The 23,211-nt window shown below is 40.9% G+C and overlaps 1 protein-coding gene across 1 annotated transcript in view; it reads left to right on the top strand.

Annotated features, from left to right (window-relative positions):
- TRIM36 (tripartite motif containing 36) overlaps positions 1–23,211 on the top strand; it is a 32,999-nt gene that overhangs the window by 4,708 nt on the left and 5,080 nt on the right. Inside the window, exons 3-8 of the mRNA XM_028093035.2 lie at positions 6,355–6,680; positions 9,547–9,693; positions 13,279–13,374; positions 16,752–17,005; positions 17,244–17,368; positions 21,417–21,707. Of these exons, the coding sequence (XP_027948836.2) occupies positions 6,355–6,680; positions 9,547–9,693; positions 13,279–13,374; positions 16,752–17,005; positions 17,244–17,368; positions 21,417–21,707 (1,239 nt within the window). The remainder of the gene's footprint in view (positions 1–6,354; positions 6,681–9,546; positions 9,694–13,278; positions 13,375–16,751; positions 17,006–17,243; positions 17,369–21,416; positions 21,708–23,211) is intronic.

Below are 23,211 nucleotides of genomic sequence, written 5' to 3'. Positions count from 1 at the left end.
AGGGGAAATAAAAAAGAGTATTTAACTTGGAGAGGGAGAGACTGCAGAATATGATGGCCTGTCTTGTGAAAGAGAAGGTAAACTGGGAATCTTCACAGCAGAGGCTCCAGATCAGTGAGTGAACTAGGAATGCAGATTTCAGGCTCAGCAGGAAAGAAAACCGACAGGACAGGCTTTCCAAAGATGAGACTGTCATCTCCCTGTCTGTGGAAGTGTTCAAACGTGGGGTCACATTGAGATGCTGCAGGGACCAGATACATTAGGGAAGCAGGTCCCAGGCATAATAAATACAGGAACCTCTTTGCTTTTACTTCTTTGATATAGAGACAGTAAAGAGTTCATTTTCCCATCACCTCAGCTGCTGTAAGGAAACCAGCAGCCTAGGTATCAGCGGCTGGCTGACTCCAGGCCTCGCCTGTTAAGAGACAGCAGTGCACGGTTCTGTAGACTAGACTGGATGCCTTGTCTGAGGAGGCCACAGCCCTGGGCACTTGGCACGTGTGCATTATCATATGGGTTTTGGGGGTGCCAGATTGTCAGATTTACTGCCCCCCAACAAAAACCTTTTGTCTTTTAAACATTGGCAGTTAATTCAAATCATTTAAAAAACTCCATGCCAGCTCAGCATAGGATAGGGTAGCCAAAACACATCTTTGACTATGACCCATCCAGCATTTGGGCCATCAGTATTTGAAGTCTTTGTTTTAAGCAATGGATGAGGGACCACCATTTGCAGACATTGTAGAGGGGATTTCTGCCTTGGGTGGTAGGTCGAGTCAGTTGTATGTCAACTGCTTTATCTTCTCCAACACTAAAGTTCAATACCTTGCATTCATTTGCATTCATTCAGTCAACAAATATTTCATTTACCTGCTGGTTGCCGGACATGGCTAAATGCTTGAAGAGAGGTGAACAAGATAGATCCGTCCCTCCTTTTTAAGAAGCATATAGACTGCACTGTACAGAGCTTCATAGTTAGAACCCAGTCATTCATTAAGAGCATACAGAGCAAGTTAAGAAATACAAGTAAAGCCCTCAGAGTGGGAAGGCCCCAAGTGTAGTAATCATTCCTGGAGGCTTTTATCAAATGAATGTGGATTTTAGGATTGCCCTCCTCCTCACGATGGGAGTTTTAACTTAGTAGAGGTGATTATATTACAAATATAATGCCACCCTCCATTTATGAGGCATTTGCCTCTAATTTTTCTTTGGCGAGATTCAAAGAGAAATTCTAGGGAAGTAACGTTTCCCCCCCGCCCCCCCCCCCTTTTTTTTCCCCTGGCAGGTTTCCTTTTCTATTTTTCCTCATTTAGACATACTTGGGAAGGATAATCCTATTCTGAGCAACTGGTGTGGGAGGAGTAGAATTCTAAAAATTAGTTTAATTAGACCAGGACTGCCCAGAACAGTAGCCCCTAGCCCCGTGTGGCTGTTGAGCACTTCAGATGTGCTAGTCTGAGCTGAAATGTGCTGGAAGCATAAAATACAACTCCGAATTTCGAACACTCAGAATGAAAAAAATATGAAACACCTCTAGTAGTTTTTATCTCTCTTACATTTTTGAGGGGATGGTATTTTGGATATATTGGGTTAAATAAATAACAGGTATTATTAAAATTAATTTCACTTGTTTATTTTTCATCAATCTGGCTCCTGGAAAATTGAAAATGGCAGATGTGGCCGACGCTGTTGGCTCACTTGGCCCCATTTGGATATCATTGCCTTGGAGATTTGACAGATTTTTACAATAAAAGGGTGCCTCGAAAGGCGGGTAGGGTTTGTGTTCTCGATACTGTAACACATTCAATTAGGTAAAAATAGCCACATTACTGTACATTTTGGGTCACATATGTGCAAGCTTTCCCCACATTTTGTATTTCTTTTTGTCGGGAAGATACAGTCCATTTTAGCAATGTTTATGTACAGTGTTGATACACATCAGTAAAAAAAAAAAAAACCCAACAAAAGATGCTTTGCTATTGCTCTGTCTTCAGCAGTTACAAGAACTACGATTGTTTACAAATGCGAACCTACAAGATCGGGTTTGGGCCTTTTGAGGGCTGTCCCAACAAGGAGTAATTCTGAACTCCAAGGTCAGCTTGATGAACGCTCTTTTAGAGGCTGGTTCCATGAATACCATGTGTGCCAGGGGAAAAAGCACATTTTCTTACTGTTAACTCAAGAATTGTGTTGTGTACGGGACACAGTTGCTGCTTTATCTTTTGTCAACAAGTTGTGAATCTGCTCTTTGAAATTAAATTCTAAATCCAGCTTTCTGTTCATTGTTCACAGCGGCACAGCGGAGATCTTTGGGGTGGAGAGGTAGAAAACGCTTTCTTGCTTGTGCGGCCTCAGGCAGTGTAGTGTGAGAGTTCTAAAATTTAATGACCTTGTATATCGTAAAGTTTTGAAACATCAGTGGTCAAGTGTTGCGAATTTTCTCGAAAGGGGACAAATTGGGCCGAATGACTTAAAGGTCAACAGGACTAAATTTCCACGCGAGGCATCTGGGGTTTTTAAAGGGAGCTCCGATCCCGCATGCTTCCTTTTTGCCCATCTGCGTGACAAGATGTTTTTGAAGAAAATGACATACCCATGTTGTGCGCTTTTTTTCTTTTAAATAACCTTAAAAATCCTCTGCGTTTACGTCGTGGAACAAAGCTCATTCACCGCCATCTTGCTACCTTGGGGAGGTTGAATGAGCCAGTACTTTTTCTGCATTTAAAAATTGGCTGAAAAAAAATTTGCTGAACAGCATTGGCAATTTTTTTGTACTTAATAATATAATCTTTGCTTGTTTTGTGCATACGGTGTCTTTCCTCAGTTAATGGTCTAAAGTGTTTTCAGTTTTAACACTGAGGTCTCACCCATTTGTGGGTAAATAATGTACACACACTGCTTTTTTAGGCTTTCCAAAGTATTTGACTCTGGGCTGGGCGAACGATGGGCCAACCCTATCTTATTAAAAGGAATTTTTTTTTTTAACTCCAGTTGACCTTTAAAGTAACATTGGCTACTTTTTTGTGGAATGCTGGTGATACCTTATATTTTATTGGAGAAAATAAACACCTGAAATGTTATCCCTTTTCTGTCTTCCTTACCTTCCTCTCTGCGTGCCTCAATTTACAGATCTTTATAGTTCCAAAAGCCACATGTCATCCTTTCTCTTACAGGCTTTAGTGAGTCCCTGAGAATTTTCAGTGTTGAGATTTAGTAAATAGGAGGAAAGGTAGGAGCAGTTTGCTTTAAAAAAGTTCATTGCTTGTTCCAAATTTTTTTATTCAGACAGTAGTTGAGAAAAAGGCTTTTGCAGGTTGAAAATGCTCATAGTACTCAAAAGATAATTGTAACTCATAAGCATGAGATGATCAGAATGTGCTAAAAGAGGCATCAGCCCATCGTCAAGCACCTAGAAGCCCGACCCCGAATGTCCAGCATAGAGGGAGATACCCACTCCCTGCCTGGGAGGTAACAGGGGAAGTAGCTGGTAGTCAGAACATGGGAGAGGATGGAGCTCGCAGAGGTTTTGAACCTGTTCTGAATTGACTCGGTTTTGAAATAACTTGATTTTTCTCTTTGATATTTAAATGACAAAACTTAACGCCAGAAAGCTCATTCTGGGGGGAAATTTGCTACAAACCAATTGGAAGATTTTTTTCTGGAGTCCTCATTTTAAAATTGTTTCATGATTTATACTTGTTTAATCTGTCTTTGAGGTCAAGGGATATGGGGGAAAAGAGTTGATTCCGCAAGGTGACAGGATTCAAATAATCCGCATATATTATTGGCCCCATAAATGCAGTTTGACATATACAATTGCATTGCTTGGCCTGCATTGCTTCTTTACCTTTCAGAGTCATCATAACTTTCCTTTTCATTATGTCATGCTGTTGAGGAGTCTTACGCAGTGGAACATTCTGTGATCACGGGCATGTTTGTTTGACCCTGCACTATTGAGTATGGGAGTCACCGGTCACATGTGGCTCTTGAGAATTTGCAATGTGGCTGGTGCAACCAAGGAACTGAATCTTTAAATTGAATTTAGATAGTGACGTTCGACTAATGGTTACTCTAGTAAACAGCAAAGCTATAGCGATTAAAAAGTTAACTCTCTTACATTTCATTCTTAGTTCCACTTTCTTGATTTTTTTTTTTTTTTCACTAGACTTACTTCCCAGGATATCCTTAGATCTGTTCTGTTTCCTTATTGCCCAGAGCATATATTCTACCGTTTGTTTTTGAAAACAATGGTGGAAATCCAAGGCAGATGAAATAAAACATAAATGCTTTGGAATTCACGGAAAAATGGGAGACTTTTTTAAAGATCTGTTTAGGAAAACAGCTGAGATATGTTGACTTAATATTTTGTCTGATTAGGCTAGTGTGATGCTTTACACCTTATTTTTGTTATAAAAATAAAAGAGGTTTACAGAAAAGGGACAAAACATCTCATTTGAAATTTCTGAACACGAAGGCCACAATCTGGGTGTCACCAGTATATAGTTTAAAGCATGACATGACTTTGTTGTCATGATTTAATTTGGTTTGATCCTGTTCCTTAAACTGATCGCCACTTTCAGTGAATAAAACCAGTAATAACCCATTTTTTTTTTTTAACAATCTCCATTTTGATTTCTATCACCTGGGTCATGTGGGGAGGCATGCAGTTAAATGTGACTTTCCATTTGTTTCAACTTGACCACTGCACTCTTATCACTTAACAGAATTCTTTGGCTTGTCTTTTCACTGAATGAAATTTTCATTGGCATGTGCCTTAAAAGTGGCTTTGCTGCTTATTTCGTTATATGCCTGCTGTGTTGTGAACTGTCTTGGACTTGTGTTGCATGTTTTAAGAATTATTATAAGAATATATTTTATGTAGCGTTTTCTAATTTTTATGGGGCAAGCGTTTTTGGTCATGCTTTTTTTTTTATAGGTTTAGAAATGTAAAGGTAAATGAAGATCTTAAAAATACTGCATGTTTTCACATTAAGTAGTTTTGGGGACTCAGTACCACTTGGCATGCTGTAGAATCACTTCAAACGAATACTATTGTGGGCTGATAGCGAAATTTTACCTTTAATGATACCATGGCCAGACCTACTTGAAGACAGTGTTTTCAGTGATGATGGTAATGTGCCAAGGCGATACTAACATAGCTGTTGAAAGACCTTTTCTAAATGTGGTATACCAAGTTTAGCCATTCGTTTTTGGTACTGGATCCATGGCAGAATAAAGGAAGGCTTTAGGTTAAGAAGTTTGTGTTTATAATTAGGTAGTTACTTTGTGGGCAACCAAGACTGTGTCCTCTCAATTTCTAAATGAGAGCAGGGAATATGATATGCATGCACTTAGGCTAAAGGGACAACCCCAGATTCTCGTGAACCTGTGGGTAAGGATGGTCGCGCCTTGGTCTCTTGTTAAAATCAGGATACTATTGAACAAAAGTGTGCTATTTATAATCATTCACTGTATTAGGTATATATTAGAAAATTGTAATACTTTTTGGGTTAACTTGGTGGCTTACTGAATTAAGTAATTTTAATGATTCTTTTTTTCAGGTCATAAGAAGATACTAAATGGTTGGTCCCTCATAAAGTCACTAGATTCTAGGTCTATGGATGAGCTTTTCACTCTTTGATAGATTGCACTCAGTTAACTAATGATTTGGTTGGCCTACCCAGATAAAACAATACTACCGTGGGAAACTCTCTTTTGCAGTGGTTCTTAACCGTTTTGTGATCACATATTCCTTTGAGAATCTGATCAAAGCTATGGATTGTTGAACCAGAAAATAAGCATCGGTATATAGATGCAAAATTTGCCTACAGTTTCAAATAGTGTACAGAACTATTTGGATCTTTCTGGAGCCTATCCATGGGGCACCCGTTAGGGACTCCTGTCATTTACATATGAACTCATTTCCTATCCATCAGCCAAGGCTGTGTTCATTTAAATGGAAACCAAATTACTGTGGATATGATATATAGAAATGAAAATAAATGTTAAGTATATAATTCAAAAAAACCCTGACCCTGTGTAGTATTGTATTCTGTGTTTTGTCCATGGATCTGTTTGGTTTGATAAGGCTGTTGTGTGGGGTTTACTATAGATTTTCCTTTCCTTTTTAGACCTATTTAATAAATTGGGCTTGTCTTTCGTATACCAAGGAAAAACAAGCATTAAGCCTTTTCAGCATACAGACGTGGAGCCGCTTTGAGTAGTATTTTGGGGGGTGGATGGAGGGGGAGCTATATTATGTAGATCTGTCTCTTTGCAAAACACCACTCCTTTCTTCTTCATTCTGTTCGTTTTCCTACTGACATAACTAAACAAGGACTTCCAATTACACAGGCTGGAAGCGCGGTTCCCTGACCCCTAGGACAACCACTTTTCCTTGCCCCGGCTGTGAGCACGATGTGGATCTGGGAGAACGAGGAATCAATGGTCTGTTCCGCAACTTCACTTTGGAAACTATCGTCGAGAGGTACCGGCAGGCCGCGAGGGCGGCCACAGCCATCATGTGTGACCTCTGTAAGCCACCACCCCAGGAGTCCACCAAGAGTTGCATGGACTGTAGTGCGAGCTACTGCAACGAGTGTTTCAAAATTTACCACCCTTGGGGTACAGTGAAAGCTCAGCACGAGTATGTGGGTCCAACCACTAACTTTAGGCCCAAGGTAAGGGAAGTTTTGATTTGAGTTCGAATAGTCATATTGCAAAAGGAATTATTACGTGTGCGGGGCTTGACAGCAAGAATGGAAAGAACTTGAAAAGCCTACATAAGAGGGCCGTCCCCCCCCCCCCCCCCCCCCCCCCGCGCTGGCCCGTTCGGTTGAGCGTGTGACTCGATCTCAGGGTTGTGAGTTCAAGCCCCACATTGTGTGTAGAGCTTACTTTTAATAAATTAATTAATTAATTGGATGGTGTTCATGAACATAGAAACCTATGTTTAGTTTGTTAGAAGAAAATGAGAACATTTAAAAAAAAAAAAAAAACCCGTACAAGAAATGAAGGCCTTGGTATCTGGAGTTATTCGTATGTGGATACACACCCCACACAGCCTAAAGGCGTTATTCTGGGTCGCTGTGTAATGCATACACGGTGTCATGCAACATGACACACGAACATTCGTTGTGATTCCTCTGCAAACAGGACAGGCTGAGTTGTCTCAGAGGTACTCTCTAAGATCGAAACGATCGTGAAGTTCAAACGCTTTTGTGCTTTAATGTGATAAACCCGTAGTTGTCTAAAAGATTTGACTGGGAAACTTTTTTCTGACGTTTTTAGTTAGCCAAACTTGTGCTAGGGATACATAACAGTAAGTACAGCCTAAGGTTCTGAAGCTTGTGATATAACGTTTATATAATATCTGAAGTGGAATTTGCGTTTCTTAAATATTCTGGGTAATCTCTCTAATAATGCTCAGAAGACCTTTATGCACTATTGTTTGCTCTGCTTTGTGACTGAAAAGCAGAATGATGTTTGGATATCCTCATTCATAGTGCTTTCTGATTCAGATAGATTTAAAAAGAAAAAAAACCCAATAGATTCTTTGGATTAAAGTTCTTATTCCTTCCAGTTCAGTAACTTGCGTGAGTATGAAAATCTGTTTACATTCTTGAGCATAAAACTTCGCTGTCACTTTAATTTGTAGTAGAAAAATGGGGGACACCTGGGTGACTCAGTTGGTTAAATGTCTGACCATTTAGCTCAGCTCAGGTCTTGATCTCAGGGTCTTGAGTTTGAGCCCTACGTTGGGCTCCATGGTGGGTGTGGAGCCTACTTGGGAAAAAAAATCCCGAAAGTTATCTTTGAAACTAGCTGCTATTTCTTACGTATATACATATATATATATTTTTTGTAAGCTCTATGCTCACCGTGGGGTTCGAACTCATTAACCGTGAGATCATGCATCGCATGCTTTTCTAACTGAGCCAGCTGGGCTCCCCTCTGACATCTTTCTCAGTAGGGCAGGACTGGTGGATGAGAACAAAAACAGTCTGTGCTTCCAGCTTTGACTCTTTCTTCAAACTGGGTCAGTGTGGCAATAGATTTATCAAAGAGTTTTTAATCCCCTATTATGTTCCTTATCTCATTTTAAATGCGCCAGGTCACAGACTCTTAAAAATTTATGACTTCAGCTTGGGGCTTTAAATGCCTCTTTTAGAAGATTAATTAAGTTGATTAATACTATTCCATTATGAAAGAACCTATGATTAAATGAATTATATTAGACTTAGGTTTTTATAATTTAAAACACATGGAGTATAAATTGCAGACTTATTCTCCTTAGAAATACAATAAAAGATTGGTAAGAGAGAACTGAAGAGGTAGGAGTTAGGTTATATTGAGGAAAACATTGTTTTCCTTAAATTACAGCGTTATGCCATATTAGTAAAATTCTGCGAACTTGTCCCTTATGGAATATTTGCGTCTAACTTTGAGCTCTTACCATCCTTCCTTGTAGAAAGCCAGATTTTACATTTCGTTAAAATGTAATGGCTTTGAAAACTAATGTAACATTGTGTGTCAGCTATGCTGGAATTAAAATTAAAACAAAGAAATAAATGTAGTGGTTTTGAGAATGTAGGAACTTGGACATGCTGGAAATTTTGAATTTTTTCCCAGTTGTTTTTCTCCTGGTCCTGCACATTGGGATTAGGACTTTTCGTATTGGACATTTCTTTGTGTCTTGATATTACAAACCAGTGTGATTGCTGAAAATCGGAACTGTTGGAGCCACAGACAACTTTTTGATTTCATTGACACACTAGTCTAAAGGAATCTCCTCTTTTTTGCAAATGTGAAACCAGTTACTTCATGTACAATTTCAGACATACCTATGGTGATAGTTTATAGAGTAAATAAGAAGGTAGAAACTTAAATCAGAAAAACACAGTCCAAAAAAAAAAAAAAAAAGAAAGAAACATGCAGTTCTAAATTCGGTCAACGTATACATCTTTAATATGTAAAAGCAAACATCTGGAAGCTTGTATCAGGAAGTGTTCCAGGACTCCTTAGTTAGCAGATTGCTCTCTCTTTTTTTTTTAAGATTTTAAGTAATCGCTATACCCCATGTGCAATTCAAGCTCACAAGCCCCAGATCGAGTTGCATGCTCTACCAACTGAGCCAGCCAAGCGCCCCCTTAGTAGCGCATTTCTTATGAGGATGGTGAGGCCCTGGGTCCCAACAGTTATTTGTTATGGTACCTTACAAAAATATTGGTCGTGTCATTCAGATGGGCCAGTCTGTGTGGCCAGAGGGCCTTTCTGGCTGGATTCAGCGAGTAAGTCTGATAGGAATGAAACCTATCACCACCTTACCACCAAGTTCAGTGGCAATAACATCTGCATATTTAATTGATCATTTGAACCCTCAATTTGAAAAAGAGTTAATTCTAATACACCAAATTTTTTTACACTTTTATTCATTTAAATGGCTTTATTTAGTGATTTTGTAAAGCACGTCTTTGTATTTTGGGACTTGGAGTATCCTGCAAACTCTGAGGACCCTTAATTACACATTTGTTCTGCACTCAATAGATTTTAATGTGCCCAGAACATGAAACGGAGAGAATAAACATGTACTGTGAGTTATGTCGGAGGCCAGTTTGTCATCTCTGTAAGTTGGGCGGTAATCACTCCAATCACCGGGTGACCACCATGAGCAGCGCCTACAAAACATTAAAGGTAGGATTTATGTGTTTGGGGAACTAACTTTTGAGTCTTTTATAACTTTGGTGTTACTTTATGCCTTTAACTTTGTCTTTATAAAATCATGGCTTGCCCTGTGGTCTTGTTTTACTGAAACGAGTCAACAACGTAAAGGGTCCTTCAGTGATCCAGTACGAGGTGGTTAGTGTGTTTGAGTCGGCAGTCCTTGGTCATACTGATGGGCTAGTTCTGAAGAAAGAGAGGGATGAAGGCCACTCCATGATGATCCCCATGTGAGCCTGGTGCCTGCAGTTGAGTGTGTTTGTGTGGCAATGGCACGTCTGTTGAGTGTGTGTGTGTGGCAATGACAAGACTGTTGAGTGTGTGCGTGGAAATGACAAGCCTGTTGAGTGTGTGTGGAAATGACACGCCTGTTGAGTGTGTTGGGGGAATGTCACACCTGTTGAGTGTGTGTGGAAATGACACGCCTGTTGAGTGTGTTGGGGGAATGTCACACCTGTTGAGTGTGTGTGGAAATGATACGCCTGTTGAGTGTTTTGGGGGAATGTCACACCTGTTGAGTGTGTTGGGGAATGTCACACCTTGAGTGTGTGTGGAAATGACATGCCTGTTGAGTGTGTTGGGGGAATGTCACACCTGTTGAGTGTGTGTGGAAATGGCACACCTGTTGAGTGTGTGTGTGGGAATGCCACGCCTCAAAGGACGGTAGCCATGTTAAGACACTTGATTCCTGTTGCTTGCCTGTAGAAATAATGGAAACTATTTACAATAAGGGTCTGGTGGGACCCTTAACAGCTAAAACTGAGTTACTTCCTGTCTCTGAATCTTATACGTGGACCTTTGAAAACTTTCAGATTGATCGATAATCTACAGCATGGTAGGCAATGGTATGATGCTATTTTTTGTTTTATTCTTTTTTCTTTCAAATGATATCTTCATTCGTAAATCCACCTCCCATTTTAATTAGTTTCTACCTTTAACAGTATGTACCTGCCTTTGGGGCCTAGATCTAATTCTTATTTACCCACACAGCTTTATCTTTTGCATATGATTTGTCTATCACGTGAGCTCAGTCTGTCTTCTACTTTGAATATACGTGGGGTATGGGTATAATCGTTGTATTGTCCTGGTCTGCTAATTCTGTCATCTGTCATTGCTAGGTCAGTTTTGTAAATTTCACCTTGTTGGGCAGTGGCTTCTGTGCCCTACAGATATTCTTGAGTTTTCTTCTATGTGTGATTAAGTTACCTCAGAACAGTTTGTTGCTTTTGGGTCTTGCTTTAGGCTTAGTTAGGAAGGAGTAGCATTTAATTCTCTTACTAAGACTACTCTTCTCATTTATTCTTCTCAATGACTTTTGGATTTTGAGTTTCGTGGGTTTTTTTGAGAGGTTTTTAATTTGTTGCATGTTTGTTTAGTTTGGTGCGTCATAGGCACTATTCCCAGCCTGATGTGAGCTCCTGGAATTGTTCCTTGTAATCCTCTTGGGTGATCCTTCCCCTGGCCTCTGAAAGCTTCCTCACACATGGGAATTGGTCAGTACTCTGCTGAATAAGCCAGAGGAACCCTTGGTACATTCTCCAGAATTCTGTCATTTTCTCTTTTTGGGGATTTTGCTTTCCAAACTCTGGTCTCCCTGGACTCTCGGTTTCGTCTCTTCAGCTCCTGGGAGACCCTGGATCCACCTGAGTTCTCTGCCCTTGGCCTTGAATGACGCCGGGTCCAGACAGGATGGTGGGCACAAACATGGGCCCATCTTGTTTCCCCTCTCTCTGTGTCCAGCGTCTTGAGAGCCATTTTATATATTCTGTTAGGTTTTAAGATTTTTTTCAGGTGGGAGAATCGATTGTTACTCATTTGTGCCCCCCAGTGGCATTCCCTTTGTTTGCTAATTAAATTTAACTTTTTATTTTTTTAAGATACTATTTATTTGACAGAGAAGAGAAAGTGCAAGTAGGCAGAGTGCTAGACAGAGGCAGAGGGAGAAGCAGATTCCCTGCTGAGCAAGGAGCCCGATGCGGGGCTCGATCCCAGGACCCTGGGATCATGACCTGAGCCAAAGGCAGACACTTTAACTGACTGAACCACCCAGGTGCCCCTGTTATACAGAGTGTTGCAAGAACTGAAGAAAGATGAGCATCACGGTGATGTAACCTTGTCCACCTTACTGCTGCTCTTTGTTGAAACTGCTGAAGCTGGGGCCAGGCTTCCCGTCTGCCTCTGTTCGATCTGGCTTCTAATACCGGTTGACTGTGTTGCAGTGTCTGGCCTCTCCTTGGAATTTCTACCAAGCTATGTAATTGAGGGTGCCCTTCCAGTTGCAGAAAGTGCTAACGCTTTCTGGTGAACTGGCCTAAATAGTGAATAATGGAGAGGAATGGTCCTGTTGGCTGGCAGTCTTCTGTTCTTCTGTTGGGGTGAGACATGTATTTTTTGTTTTGTTTTTGTTTGTGCTTCCACATGACCTCACTCCTGCTAATCCCTGGATAGAAAGACACCTGCCTACGTGGACACACGTTGCAGATGGCATGGTTCCATTTCTTTTGTAGCTTGCCTTTGTTTATTGACCTCGCTCTTCCAGCCATATTAATTTCAGCATACGTTCTCTTTATTACGTGGTCTGAGTGAGCAAAGAGGAAAATGATAAAGGCAGGAGACTGACTTCTTGAATTCCTAAAAGTTAGATATCTGGTCCTCTCCTTTTCTTACCCACCCTTTCATTCGGGGCAGCCGCGTTTGAGAAATGCTCAGATCCGCTTGTCATGGCTCCAGTTTGGGTGGAGTTTTCTGGATGACATTCTTCTTATTTAGACTGCATACGTTTGTCTCTTACAACTGTGTACCCCATGGTGCTTCAAGGGGTTTTTGGTTTGGTTTTTAATATACTTCAGTCATACATACTACTTTTTCTGGGTTAAACTAGGGATCTCACCAAAACCTACGATACTATGTCTATGGTAAGCAGACTAACTACTTTATACTTACTTTAGTAAGCTCTGGGAGCTTAATGAGCTGTATTTTTATAAATCTATATTATTGTGTATGTGTAATTATTTAATGAATATCTAGTCTTGGCTAGGCTGCGAAGGTCATTTTGGAAGGGTCTCTGTTGCTTTTTGGGTCTTTGTGTGTGTGTGTGTGTGTGTGTGTGAGAGAGAGAGAGAGAGAGAGAGAGAGAATGAATGATAAAATCTGATGGAAGACAATCCTATTTGAATTGCTAGTTCTTCCATTTACTTAGAAACCTGGGGAGGAAGACCGGGGAACAATGAAGAGACAACAAAAATGTATTATTTATGTATTCTGGTTTTTTGACTAATCTGAGCCTCACTGCCCTGTTCTTTTATTCAGCCTGCTTCTCATCTCTCATAGATCCGTGGGCCTCTGTGCTCAAGGCCAGTAACTGTTTACCCTGGGTTAATAAGGAGAATCCTCAGGGTTGGTTTTACTGCCTGTTCATCATAGGCTAAAGAATTGTGTGTAAAAATATAAGAGAACAGAAGGAAGGAGGGAAGGAAGGAAGAAAAGGAAGGAAGAAGGAAGATCTGCAAGGCCTTTGTTAAACTTCTGCTCATTTGTGTTACTGATATATTCTAACAGGAAAAGCTTTCAAAGGATATTGATTACCTTATTGGCAAGGAGAGCCAGGTGAAGAGTCAAATTTCTGAACTAAACTTGCTAATGAAAGAAACAGAGGTAAGTGATAAACTGGTTTATGTATTTTTATTTCTCCATCTAGAGAATTTATTCATTCATAAAATCCGGAAGGTAGTAAATGAGTTGGGAGTACAAAGTTGTGTTAGATTTCACCCCTGCTTTTATGGGACTAGGAAAACCAGTATAAAAAACAAGTTCTAATGTGTGATCAGTGCCTGAGAGAGGTGGTGATTAAATGCTACTGAGACACGGGGGGAAAGAATGACTGACCCTTTACTTGGGCAGTTTTGATCTCAGAAGTAGTAACATAAGGTACATTTTGGAATTTTTGACAGTTATCTGTAGTTTACGAAACTAACAAATTGCTTTTGAAGTATGTACTATATGTTGACTTAAAATGCGCTGTTCCCAAGTACATGCCTGAGACATGTTCACCAAAAGACACACATTGGAATGTTCATGGCTGCAATTAAACAGCCACAAAGTGGGAACTACCCATGTATCCCTCAGCAGTGGAATATAATCAGCCTTGAGCGGGAATATCTGCAACTAGATGCAACAATGTAGCTAAGTCTTGCAATAATATTGAAAGAAAGATGCCCCAGCAAAGGGGTACAAACTCTGTGACGCCCTTATGAAAAGTACCGACAAAGGTGAAACAGTTAGAACTCGGGACAGGCGTTGTGGAAGGGTGGGGAAGTGGAAGGATGGGTGTCTGGAAAGACTGGCCTCTGGGGTCTGGGTAATGTTCCTTTGCTTAACCTGGATGCAGGTTACATGGGTGTATTTGCAAAGATTTTGTCCGTCTCCACACTCATATATATTTTTCTGTGTGTATATTATACTTCAATAAAATGGAGAAAATTGATAGCAATTAAAAAATACGGTAGGGGGGCGCCTGGGTGGCTCAGTTGGTTAAGCGACTGCCTTCGGCCCGGGTCACGATCCCGGAGTCCCGGGATCGAGTCCCGCATCGGGCTCCCTGCTCGGCAGGGAGTCTGCTTCTCCCTCTGACCCTCTCCCCTCTCGTGCTCTCTCTCTCTCTCTCATTCTCTGTCTCTCGAATAAATAAATAAAATCTTTAAAAAAAATAAAAAATAAAAAATACGGTAGAAGAAGATAGGACTGGGTTGTTTTAAAATTCCAAATATTCTTCATTGATTTGGATGTGTGTTTCTGTTCTCTACTTGAAATAAATTGAAGAGCCATTATTCCTGATCACTTTAAGAACTTATGATGAAATAGAAAAATATCCTGGCTAGTATGAGACTGTTAATTTCTTGAAATTTAGTTTTCCAAAATGGGTTAAAAAAAAATTGAGACATTATGCAAATTAGCACCAGATAACCAGCACTGCTTTTGTTTTGTTTTTTTTAAAGATCTATTTATTTATTTTTTGAGAGAGTGAGAATGAGAGAGAGAGAGAGAGAGAGCGAGAGCACATGAGAAGGGGGAGGGTCAGAGGGAGAAGCAGGCTCCCCGCTGAGCAGGGAGCCCGATGCCGGACTCGATCCCGGGACTCCAGGATCATGACCTGAGCCGAAGGCAGTCGCTTAACCAACTGAGCCACCCAGGCGCCCACTGCTTTTGTTTTTAATACTTTTTTCTGATACTCACTGATTGCATTCACCACCCTAAGTAAATTGTTCTTCCATGTACTTGAAAAGCGGGATTTTGTTTTTCTCATGTTTGTCTTGATGACCCACTCTCTCAGTGCCGGATCATCCCCCAACCCTCTTGGCAGGTGATCACCTACATAGAAGAGTTTGCTGCAGGGATCGTATCTTGGGTCATTTTAGGTTTGTTTCACTCCTGGTCCTCAGTCATGCTGCCCTGACTTCTGAAATAAGGGAGCCCCAGCACCGTTGCTGAGTTGTTGATTCATATCAAGTGTTCATGCAGACACTGAGTCCTTGGGATCCTGGAAAAATTACTTAGCTTCTCTGTGTCCCTTTGACCAAAGCTGCATTTGTGAGCTCATTAGCAAGAATGTCCTACACTGGAGAATTTGTCTGTATTCTTGACTTTTACTCAGTGAGGACTGTGACACTTTTTTTTTTTTTCTATAATTACACTTAGCTGGGGGAAAAAAAAAATCCCTCTTTTTTACCTATGTGGAATGATCTTTTGAATTTAAGGTTGTGATTTTTATCACTGAAATACTACCAAAATGTCACCACCCTCTGTCCCCCTTTCTTCCTTCCCTCCTGCCCACCCTTTACAAAAATTTTTGCCTGTTGGGTTTAGGAAACAGAGAAAGGAATCTGGAAAAAATTTCCTTTCATCAGAAATGTTGGCCAGAAGCCATTGGGAAGTGCACAATGCACTTCTTCCATATGTTGTCAGCTTTTAAGAATGTGTTTGAAGACATTTTTTTTTCTGTTGGCTATTGCTTATGGGTCTGTAATCATGATTGCGTATGTGTGCTCTGCTGGTCTTATTTTCAAAATCAAGTTTGTCCCTGATTTTATGGACATTCAGAATGTTTTGTAAGCAGTACAGACAGAATCATTTTATGACCAAGTAGAGGAAGAGCTGTGTGTGCAGTGAGTATAATAATTCTCTCTGTGTACAGAGTGTGTGCCATTGTCGTGGGCATTTTGTGTACATAATATTTTTCAATCTTCAAAAAAAACCCAAATCAACACCTGGGTGGCTCAGTCAGTTGAGCGTCTGCCCTCAGCTTAGGTCATGGAGCTCCTTGCTCGGCGGGGAGCCTGCTTATCCCTCTGCCACTCCCCCTGCTTGTGCTCTGTCTCTCTTTTTTCTCTTTTTTTTCTCTCTCTCTCTCTCTCTCTCTCTGGCGAATAAATAACAAAAAAAAAAAAACCTGTTAAAAAAAACAAAACAAAACCCAAATGGTTTCTCTTATCCCCAGCTTTCAGAAGAGAAAAACTCAGACACACAGAAGTTAAATAATTTGCCTAAAGTCACACAGGATTTAATTCTAATTAAGTTATATTAATTTGAAGAGAAGAGTTACAGTTTTGGATCTTAGTAAAGGATGTCATCTTCCTGAGTTTCATGCTGTGATTTAAGTTTTCTTAAAAAAAATTGGAAGAGGGTAGAAGGGGTCAAAAGTTGCCCAAATTAGAAACTCCAGAATTATATTGTACAGTGTCTTTGGTTAAATCAGTTAATTTCTGCCTCCGGTGCCTTTGCATCCACGTTGAAGGTTGTTTCCTTATGGGATTATTTACTGCTGAACTTTGGAGTTGAGAGTTTAAGGAGAATACAGTATCATACGATCACAAAGTATGTCTAACTAAGAGTCGGCGATCATTCCTCACTAAGTGTACTCGATGCCAAATTATTGTTCTGAAAATGTCAGTCGGACAAAACTAAATTTTGGTTATTTTGAGAAAAGACATTTGGATTTAGCAGGTGAGGTAACGCTTTCGCTCGTTTTATAATAGTGTAACGGAGAGAGAGCAAAAGAAGAAGCAATCACGCATTTTGAGAAGCTCTTTGAAATCCTAGAAGAGAGGAAATCATCTGTTTTGAAAGCAATTGATGCTTCTAAGAAACTAAGACTAGACAAATTTCAGACCCAAGTGGAGGAATATCAGGGGCTTCTAGAGAACAATGGGCTGGTGGGATATGCCCAAGAAGTGCTTAAGGAGACGGATCAGTCCTGTTTCGTACAGACAGCGAAACAGCTCCACCTCAGGTACGTTGCTTTGAATTTAGAATCTCCTTGGCAGCGACCTTAAATGCCGCTCTGTGTTTCAGCTTGAGCTCTTGGGGTCCTAATGCTGTGCCCTGCAGAGACACCCTTGCTGCACTCCTAACCGGAACCTTGAGCGATGTTTTTTGTTTGTTTGTTTGTTTTTTTAATCACATTGCAGATGTTTAGTCTGACGGGCCTTTTATGGAGTTGTTTTTATATAAACTCTATCTGTCCACAGAATACAGAAAGCTACGGAATCTTTGAAGAGCTTTAGACCCGCGGCTCAGACTTCTTTTGAAGACTATGTTGTTAATACATCTAAACAAACAGAACTTCTTGGAGAATTGTCCTTTTTCTCGAGTGGTAAGTTTCAGTGACGGGCAAAAGCTTCTTAACTCTTGTAGTCGGAATTCGCATTACATGGGAAAAACGCCCCCTTCGGTTTGATAGTATGAAAAGGCATGTTTTTCTGCACAAAGAGTATATATTCTGTTGGTTTGTGTGGCTTTTAAACACTGTGTGGGTGGCTCAGTCCAGTCCGTTCATCGTCTGCCTTCGGCTCAGGTAAAGTTCCCAGGGTCCTGGGATGAAGTCCTACATCGGGCTCCTCGCTCAGCGGGGAGTCTGCTTCTCCCTCTCCCTCTGCTCCTCCCTGCTCTGATGCGTGCACGCACACTCACTCTCTCTAATAAATCAATAAAATCTTTAAAAAAAAAACGCATTCAATAAATGGCATCACATTGCTTATGTATCCTTTCTGTGAATTGTTTTTCAAGAAAATGAAGTTTAAGATATTTGTGACTCACAAAGTTCTGGTTGAAAGCTCTATTTTAGCTGTTTATAGTATTTCATTATATAAACCATTTCCCTACCGAGAGATGATTTGTTTCTGTTTTTTTGTCCATTGCTGTGTTGAACACCTTCGTCAGTGTTCACTTGTGCACATGTATGTGGTTTTTCTCTAGGGCAGAAAACTAGAAATGATGTCTCCAGGCTAAGAGGTTTTAAGTGTTTGCCTGGCTGTATTAATTAGTTTGTGAGGGCTGCTGAAACAAAATACCACAGACTGCCTGCCTTGAACAACAGAAATGTAATTTTCTTCCAGTTCTGGAGGCTCAAAGTCTGAGATCAAGGTGTTGGCAGAGTTGGTTTCTTCTGAAGCTGTTCTCCTTGGCTTGCAGATGGCGGCCTTCTGGTGTCTTCACATGGCCTTCCATCTACACGTCTGTCTAAATTTCTACTTACAAGGATACCAGTCATGTTAGTCATGGTGGATTAGTTCCCATCTTAATGACTTCATTTTAACTTTACCTCTATAAAGACTCTTTCTCCAAATAAAGTCACAATCTGAGTTACCGTGGGTTAGAACTTGAGCATGCAAATTTTGGGGCCATAACACGTGCTTATGATTGTGTTTTGCTGTTCCCCAGTGGGGAGGTCTTCCTTTCCTTTTTCCCTTCTTGCCTGGTTCGTATTCCACCCCCACCCCACCCCCCTGCCGCCCGGGTTTCTCTTCTAGTGCTGGTGAACAGTTAGAATCGTTAGAATGGAATACTTGCAGATTGATGACAGTGTAGGTATGTATGTGTGGTTTTGTAGTCATCTGGAGGAAATTTGTCCTGTTAAAGTTAGAAATTCTAGGGGTGCCTGGGTGGGTGGCTTAGTACAGCATCTGACTTGATCCTTAGGTCTTGACCTCAAGAGTTGTGAGTTCAAGCCTCACACTGGGCATGGAACCTACCTAAAAAAAAGAAAAAAAATTGAAGTTAAAAACTCGGAAGGATTATTACCATGACCTGCTTTCTTTCACATCTATACCTGAATCTCCTTTCAGGTATGTGCTTATCTTTTTTTTTTTTTTTTTTTAAAGATTGATTGATTGATTTTTTTAGAGCATTTATTTATTTTTAGAAAGAGTGCACGCGAGTGAGGGGGGAAGGGGGAGAGGGGGAGAGAGAGAGTCCTCAAGCTGCGTGTAGAGCGCGATGTGGGGCTCAATCCTGGGACCCTGAGATTGTGACCTGAGCCTAAATCAAGAGTTGGACACTTAACTGACTGAGCCACCCAGGCACCTGAATATGTGCTTATTTTATTTATAACGATCTTTTTCCAAATACGTATTTGTTACTCTTTCAAATGCTAATTCTACTTCAGGTACTGTAGTCTCCCTTTTTCCAAAACATATACTTGAATTGTTTTTTGTATACATGCTAGTTTACTTAGGAGAACAAGGTCCTCTCGTCCCTGGGGGTCCCAAAACAGTCCTTGGAAAGATGATGTTGAAGGTTGGTAATCTTGGGTTGGACCAGTGTCTAACAAAGAACCAAGTGTAGAGGATGGGTGACCATGGAAAGTCATTACCCAGCTTCTGACTGTGATGGATGGTCTCATTGTGTCCTGCATGCACATTTTTTTAGTAAGCTATGTTTCAAAAGAAAAGGGGTATGGACTGGGCTATGTACTACTCATGTAATTTTGCCCCCCAAAATGTATTTTGAATGACTTTCCAGATCTCATATGGCTGTGTAACATTCAGTTGCATAAACGGACCATACACAGACATGCTTCTACATTGCTTATATATATCTGGGGGAGGCCAAGAGGGAGACTTTTCATTTTCATTCCATATACTTTTCTGATTTAATGTAAATCTGTGTTACGTGCGTGTGTGACTTTTATAGCTTATCCTAAGCACTTAAGCTTATTGGAATTTCTTCTATGGAAGGGATTCTGCATATGCACAAAGGTTTAGCTGTGATACTTTTGTATCCTAGTTTTTATGAAAAACTGGAAACCCGTTTCTGAAAATTGTTAAATGTAGATACAGCCATGGAGTGAAATGCCAGTGGGAGAAAAATACTGGCAGGATCTGTACAGAATTATTGTGGTGATTATTTTTGAGTTGCTTAAAGTGTGTTTTATGTAGTTTCTGATTTTCTTATTATGTGTCATATTTATGCCAAGAAAAATTCATTTAAATTGCTTTGCAACTCTTTGGAAGAAAACCTGAAAGAAAATTGTATAATGTTTCATTGAACTTTGTTAGACTTGCCCAACTTAGATTTAAAAGTATTTACTAAAATAATTCTAGGAGGACACAGATGAAAAATTTCAAGTCCAGTGTTGTTGTTTTAGTAGGTGGAAATTGAAAGGCATAGGTTAAAAACTGATTTATGGTGTTTCAGAATGAATATGACATGTAAAGCTAAATTGGATTCTTTTTTTTACTTATTTGTCATTTTCCTTCTTCCTTTCGGTTATAAATATACCTTTAAATATACCTTTAAAAATCTTTATTGCTTATTCTTTTTCTTTTTTTTAAAGATTTTATTTATTTATCTGAGAGAGAGAGAAAGAGAGAGAGAGAGCATGAGAAGGGGGAGGGTCAGAGGGAGAAGCAGACTCCCCGCTGAGCAGGGAGCCCGATGTGGGACTCGATCCCGGGACTCCAGGATCATGACCTGAGTCGAAGGCACTTGCTCAACCAACTGAGCCACCCAGGCGCCCTCTTTTCTTTTTTTTTTTTTTAAAGACTTTTTATTTATGGGGCGCCTGAGTGGCTCAGTCGTTAAGTGTCTGCCTTTGGCTCAGGTCATGATCCCAGGGTCCTGGGATCGAGCCCCACATCCCTGCTCCGTGGGAAGCCTGCTTCTCCCTCTCCCACTCCCCCTGCCTGTGTTCCGTCTCTCGCTGTGTCTCTGTCAAAAAAGATTTTTTATTTATTTATTTGACAGAGACCACAGCAGGGGGGGAGGGGCAGGGGGAGAGGGAGAAGCAGACTCCCCACTGAGCAGGGAGCCCAGTGTGGGACTCGATGCAGGACTCGATCCCAGGACCCTGAGATCATGACCTGAGCCAAAGGCAGACGCTTAACTGACTGAGCCACCCAGGCGCCCCATGCTTATTCTTTTTCATGTTCAATTTTGTGGTAGGAGCACTTACCTCAAGATCTGTTCTCTTAAATTCTAAGCATGGAACACAGCGGCTTTGACTCTTGAGTATGATGATGTACTGAGGTCTCCAGAACTTCCTCATCTTATTTGACTGATACTTCATGCCTCTTGATTACTTGATTAATAACTGCCCATTGCTCCCTCCCCCAGCCCCAGCAGCCAGCATTCCAGTCTTTCATTTTGTGAACTCGGCTCTTGGAGATTCCTCATAGAAGTGGGATCACGCCGTCAGCGTACGTCTCTGGTGTCTGGCGTATTTCAGCTTGTGTGTCACAAGGCCCGTCCGTGTTGTACGTTGCCGGAATTCCTCTTTTCCTTATACACAGCATTACAGACTTAGAAAAGTCTTGGACCGGACAGAAATGATTAAAGTCTCGTCGGTACATCATTTTTATTGAGGGACATACAGGTTCTGAAAGACTGATATTTTAACATCTTTTGTTTCTTGATGCTTTCAGGCATAGACGTGCCAGAGATCAATGAGGAACAGAGCAAAGTGTATAACAATGCTCTGATCAACTGGTACCATCCCGAGAAGGATAAAGTGGATAGCTATGTTCTTGAATATCGGAAGATTAACAGAGATGAAGAAATGTTGTCTTGGAGTGAGATCGAAGTGTGTGGCACGAGCAAAGTCATCTCAGACCTGGAAAGCAATTGTAACTATGCTTTCAGAGTCAGAGCCTACAAGGGTTCGATCTGCAGCCCTTGCAGCAGGGAGCTGATCCTCCATACCCCTCCAGCTCCAGGTATTGTGAATATTGGGACTCAGAAAGCCTTAGAGTTGGAAGAGACCTTGAGAAAAAATAACCTAGCCAGCATCTCTGTCTAGATCCACGTTGAAACCAGCTCTCATTTGTTAAAAAAAAAAAAAAAAATTCTAGAAAGTAGGTTCCATCCCTAGCTAGGATTTAGAAATAGACCAAGTACGTGAATTTCATCAGGTAGGCTGGGAACGGGATTAGAGTTTGGCCTGACAGCAGATACAGAAAAACAAGACATTTGAGTGAGCAGGGCTATTAATTTGAGATTAAAATGGCGTAGATGCTACCTTACAAGTTTTATAAACAGTAGAATTCTGTGTTTTTGATAAGTTTATAGAAATCTCTATAACAGGGGCGCCTGGGTGGCTCAGTCATTGGGCGTCTGCCTTCGGCTCAGGTCATGATCCCAGGCTCCTGGGATCGAGCCCCACGTTGGGCTCCCTGCTCAGCGGGGAGTCTGCTTCTCCCTCCTCTCCTCCTGCTCTCCCGTTCGCTCTCTCTATCTCTATCTCAAATAAATAAAATCTAAAAAAAAAAAAAAGCTCTACAACATAGTTATAGGTAGATTTTTTAAAAAAAAAATTATTGTTATAATATGAAATGTTGTGATTAACCTCCTTCTGACTTGTCTGGATTTTCTCTCTTAACTCAGTGATTCCCGGCAGGCGGGGTTGGAGGGCGTATATTAGAACCACATGGTAGCTGCCCCCTCCCCCAAAAGCTCCCCTTGCCCAGCCCCCTCCCCCACCTTCCGAGGCAGAAACCACTGCTGCCCCTTACAGAGCACCTGTAGATTTTTATAGAATGAGAATCACCAGGTTAGATGCTCCCTGCAGCTCTGCATGGACAACACGGTTTCAGAACCAAAGTTCTGCTCCTTGTGCTTAGCAGGAAAACCTTCTGGCCTGTTGGTCACTGCCTTTGAGGTTCCTGTAGTTGGTTTTCAGACCCCACCGTCCCCACCAGATTTCACTGGCTCATGTGCCCGGATTTCATACACTCGGCTTTCCTTCCTCTTTTGTCTGAAGTGTACTCACCACTACTTTTAGGGCCATTGTGGCCAATTTAAAAAAAATTAGAATACAAATACAAATCAGGGTTGCCTAGCATTGTTATTGAATTTGAATAAAGTCCAACAGAGTGGGGGGATGGATTTGCAAGTATTAAGTCATATTTTACCATTTATGTAGTTTCCCCTTTCTTTTCTCGTCTCTCTGACTGAAAGTGGAATTAAAAAGAAACCTGGAAGTAGCTGCAGTTTTCAGTGATGTGGTGGACGGGGAAGGAAGCAAGGACATGTTCCAAGTTTTTTTTTTTTAAGATTTTATTGAAAGATTTTACATTTAAGTAATCTCAACACCCAATGTGGGGCTTGAACTCACAACCTCGAAATCAAGAGTCACACGCCCCGCTGACTGAGCCAGCCAGGCGCCCCCAAAATTGACTTGCTTTTTTCTGAGAGAAGCTGTGTGAATGGCGTGACCAATCA

Source organism: Eumetopias jubatus, unplaced genomic scaffold, assembly GCF_037043125.1.
Source record: "Eumetopias jubatus isolate StellerSeaLion01/CBP00866 unplaced genomic scaffold, mEumJub1_p1.0 scaffold_5, whole genome shotgun sequence".
In the NCBI taxonomy this organism is placed as follows: domain Eukaryota; kingdom Metazoa; phylum Chordata; class Mammalia; order Carnivora; family Otariidae; genus Eumetopias; species Eumetopias jubatus.
Note: the sequence above shows the minus strand (reverse complement) of the source record. Positions and strands in the feature narration are given on the sequence as shown.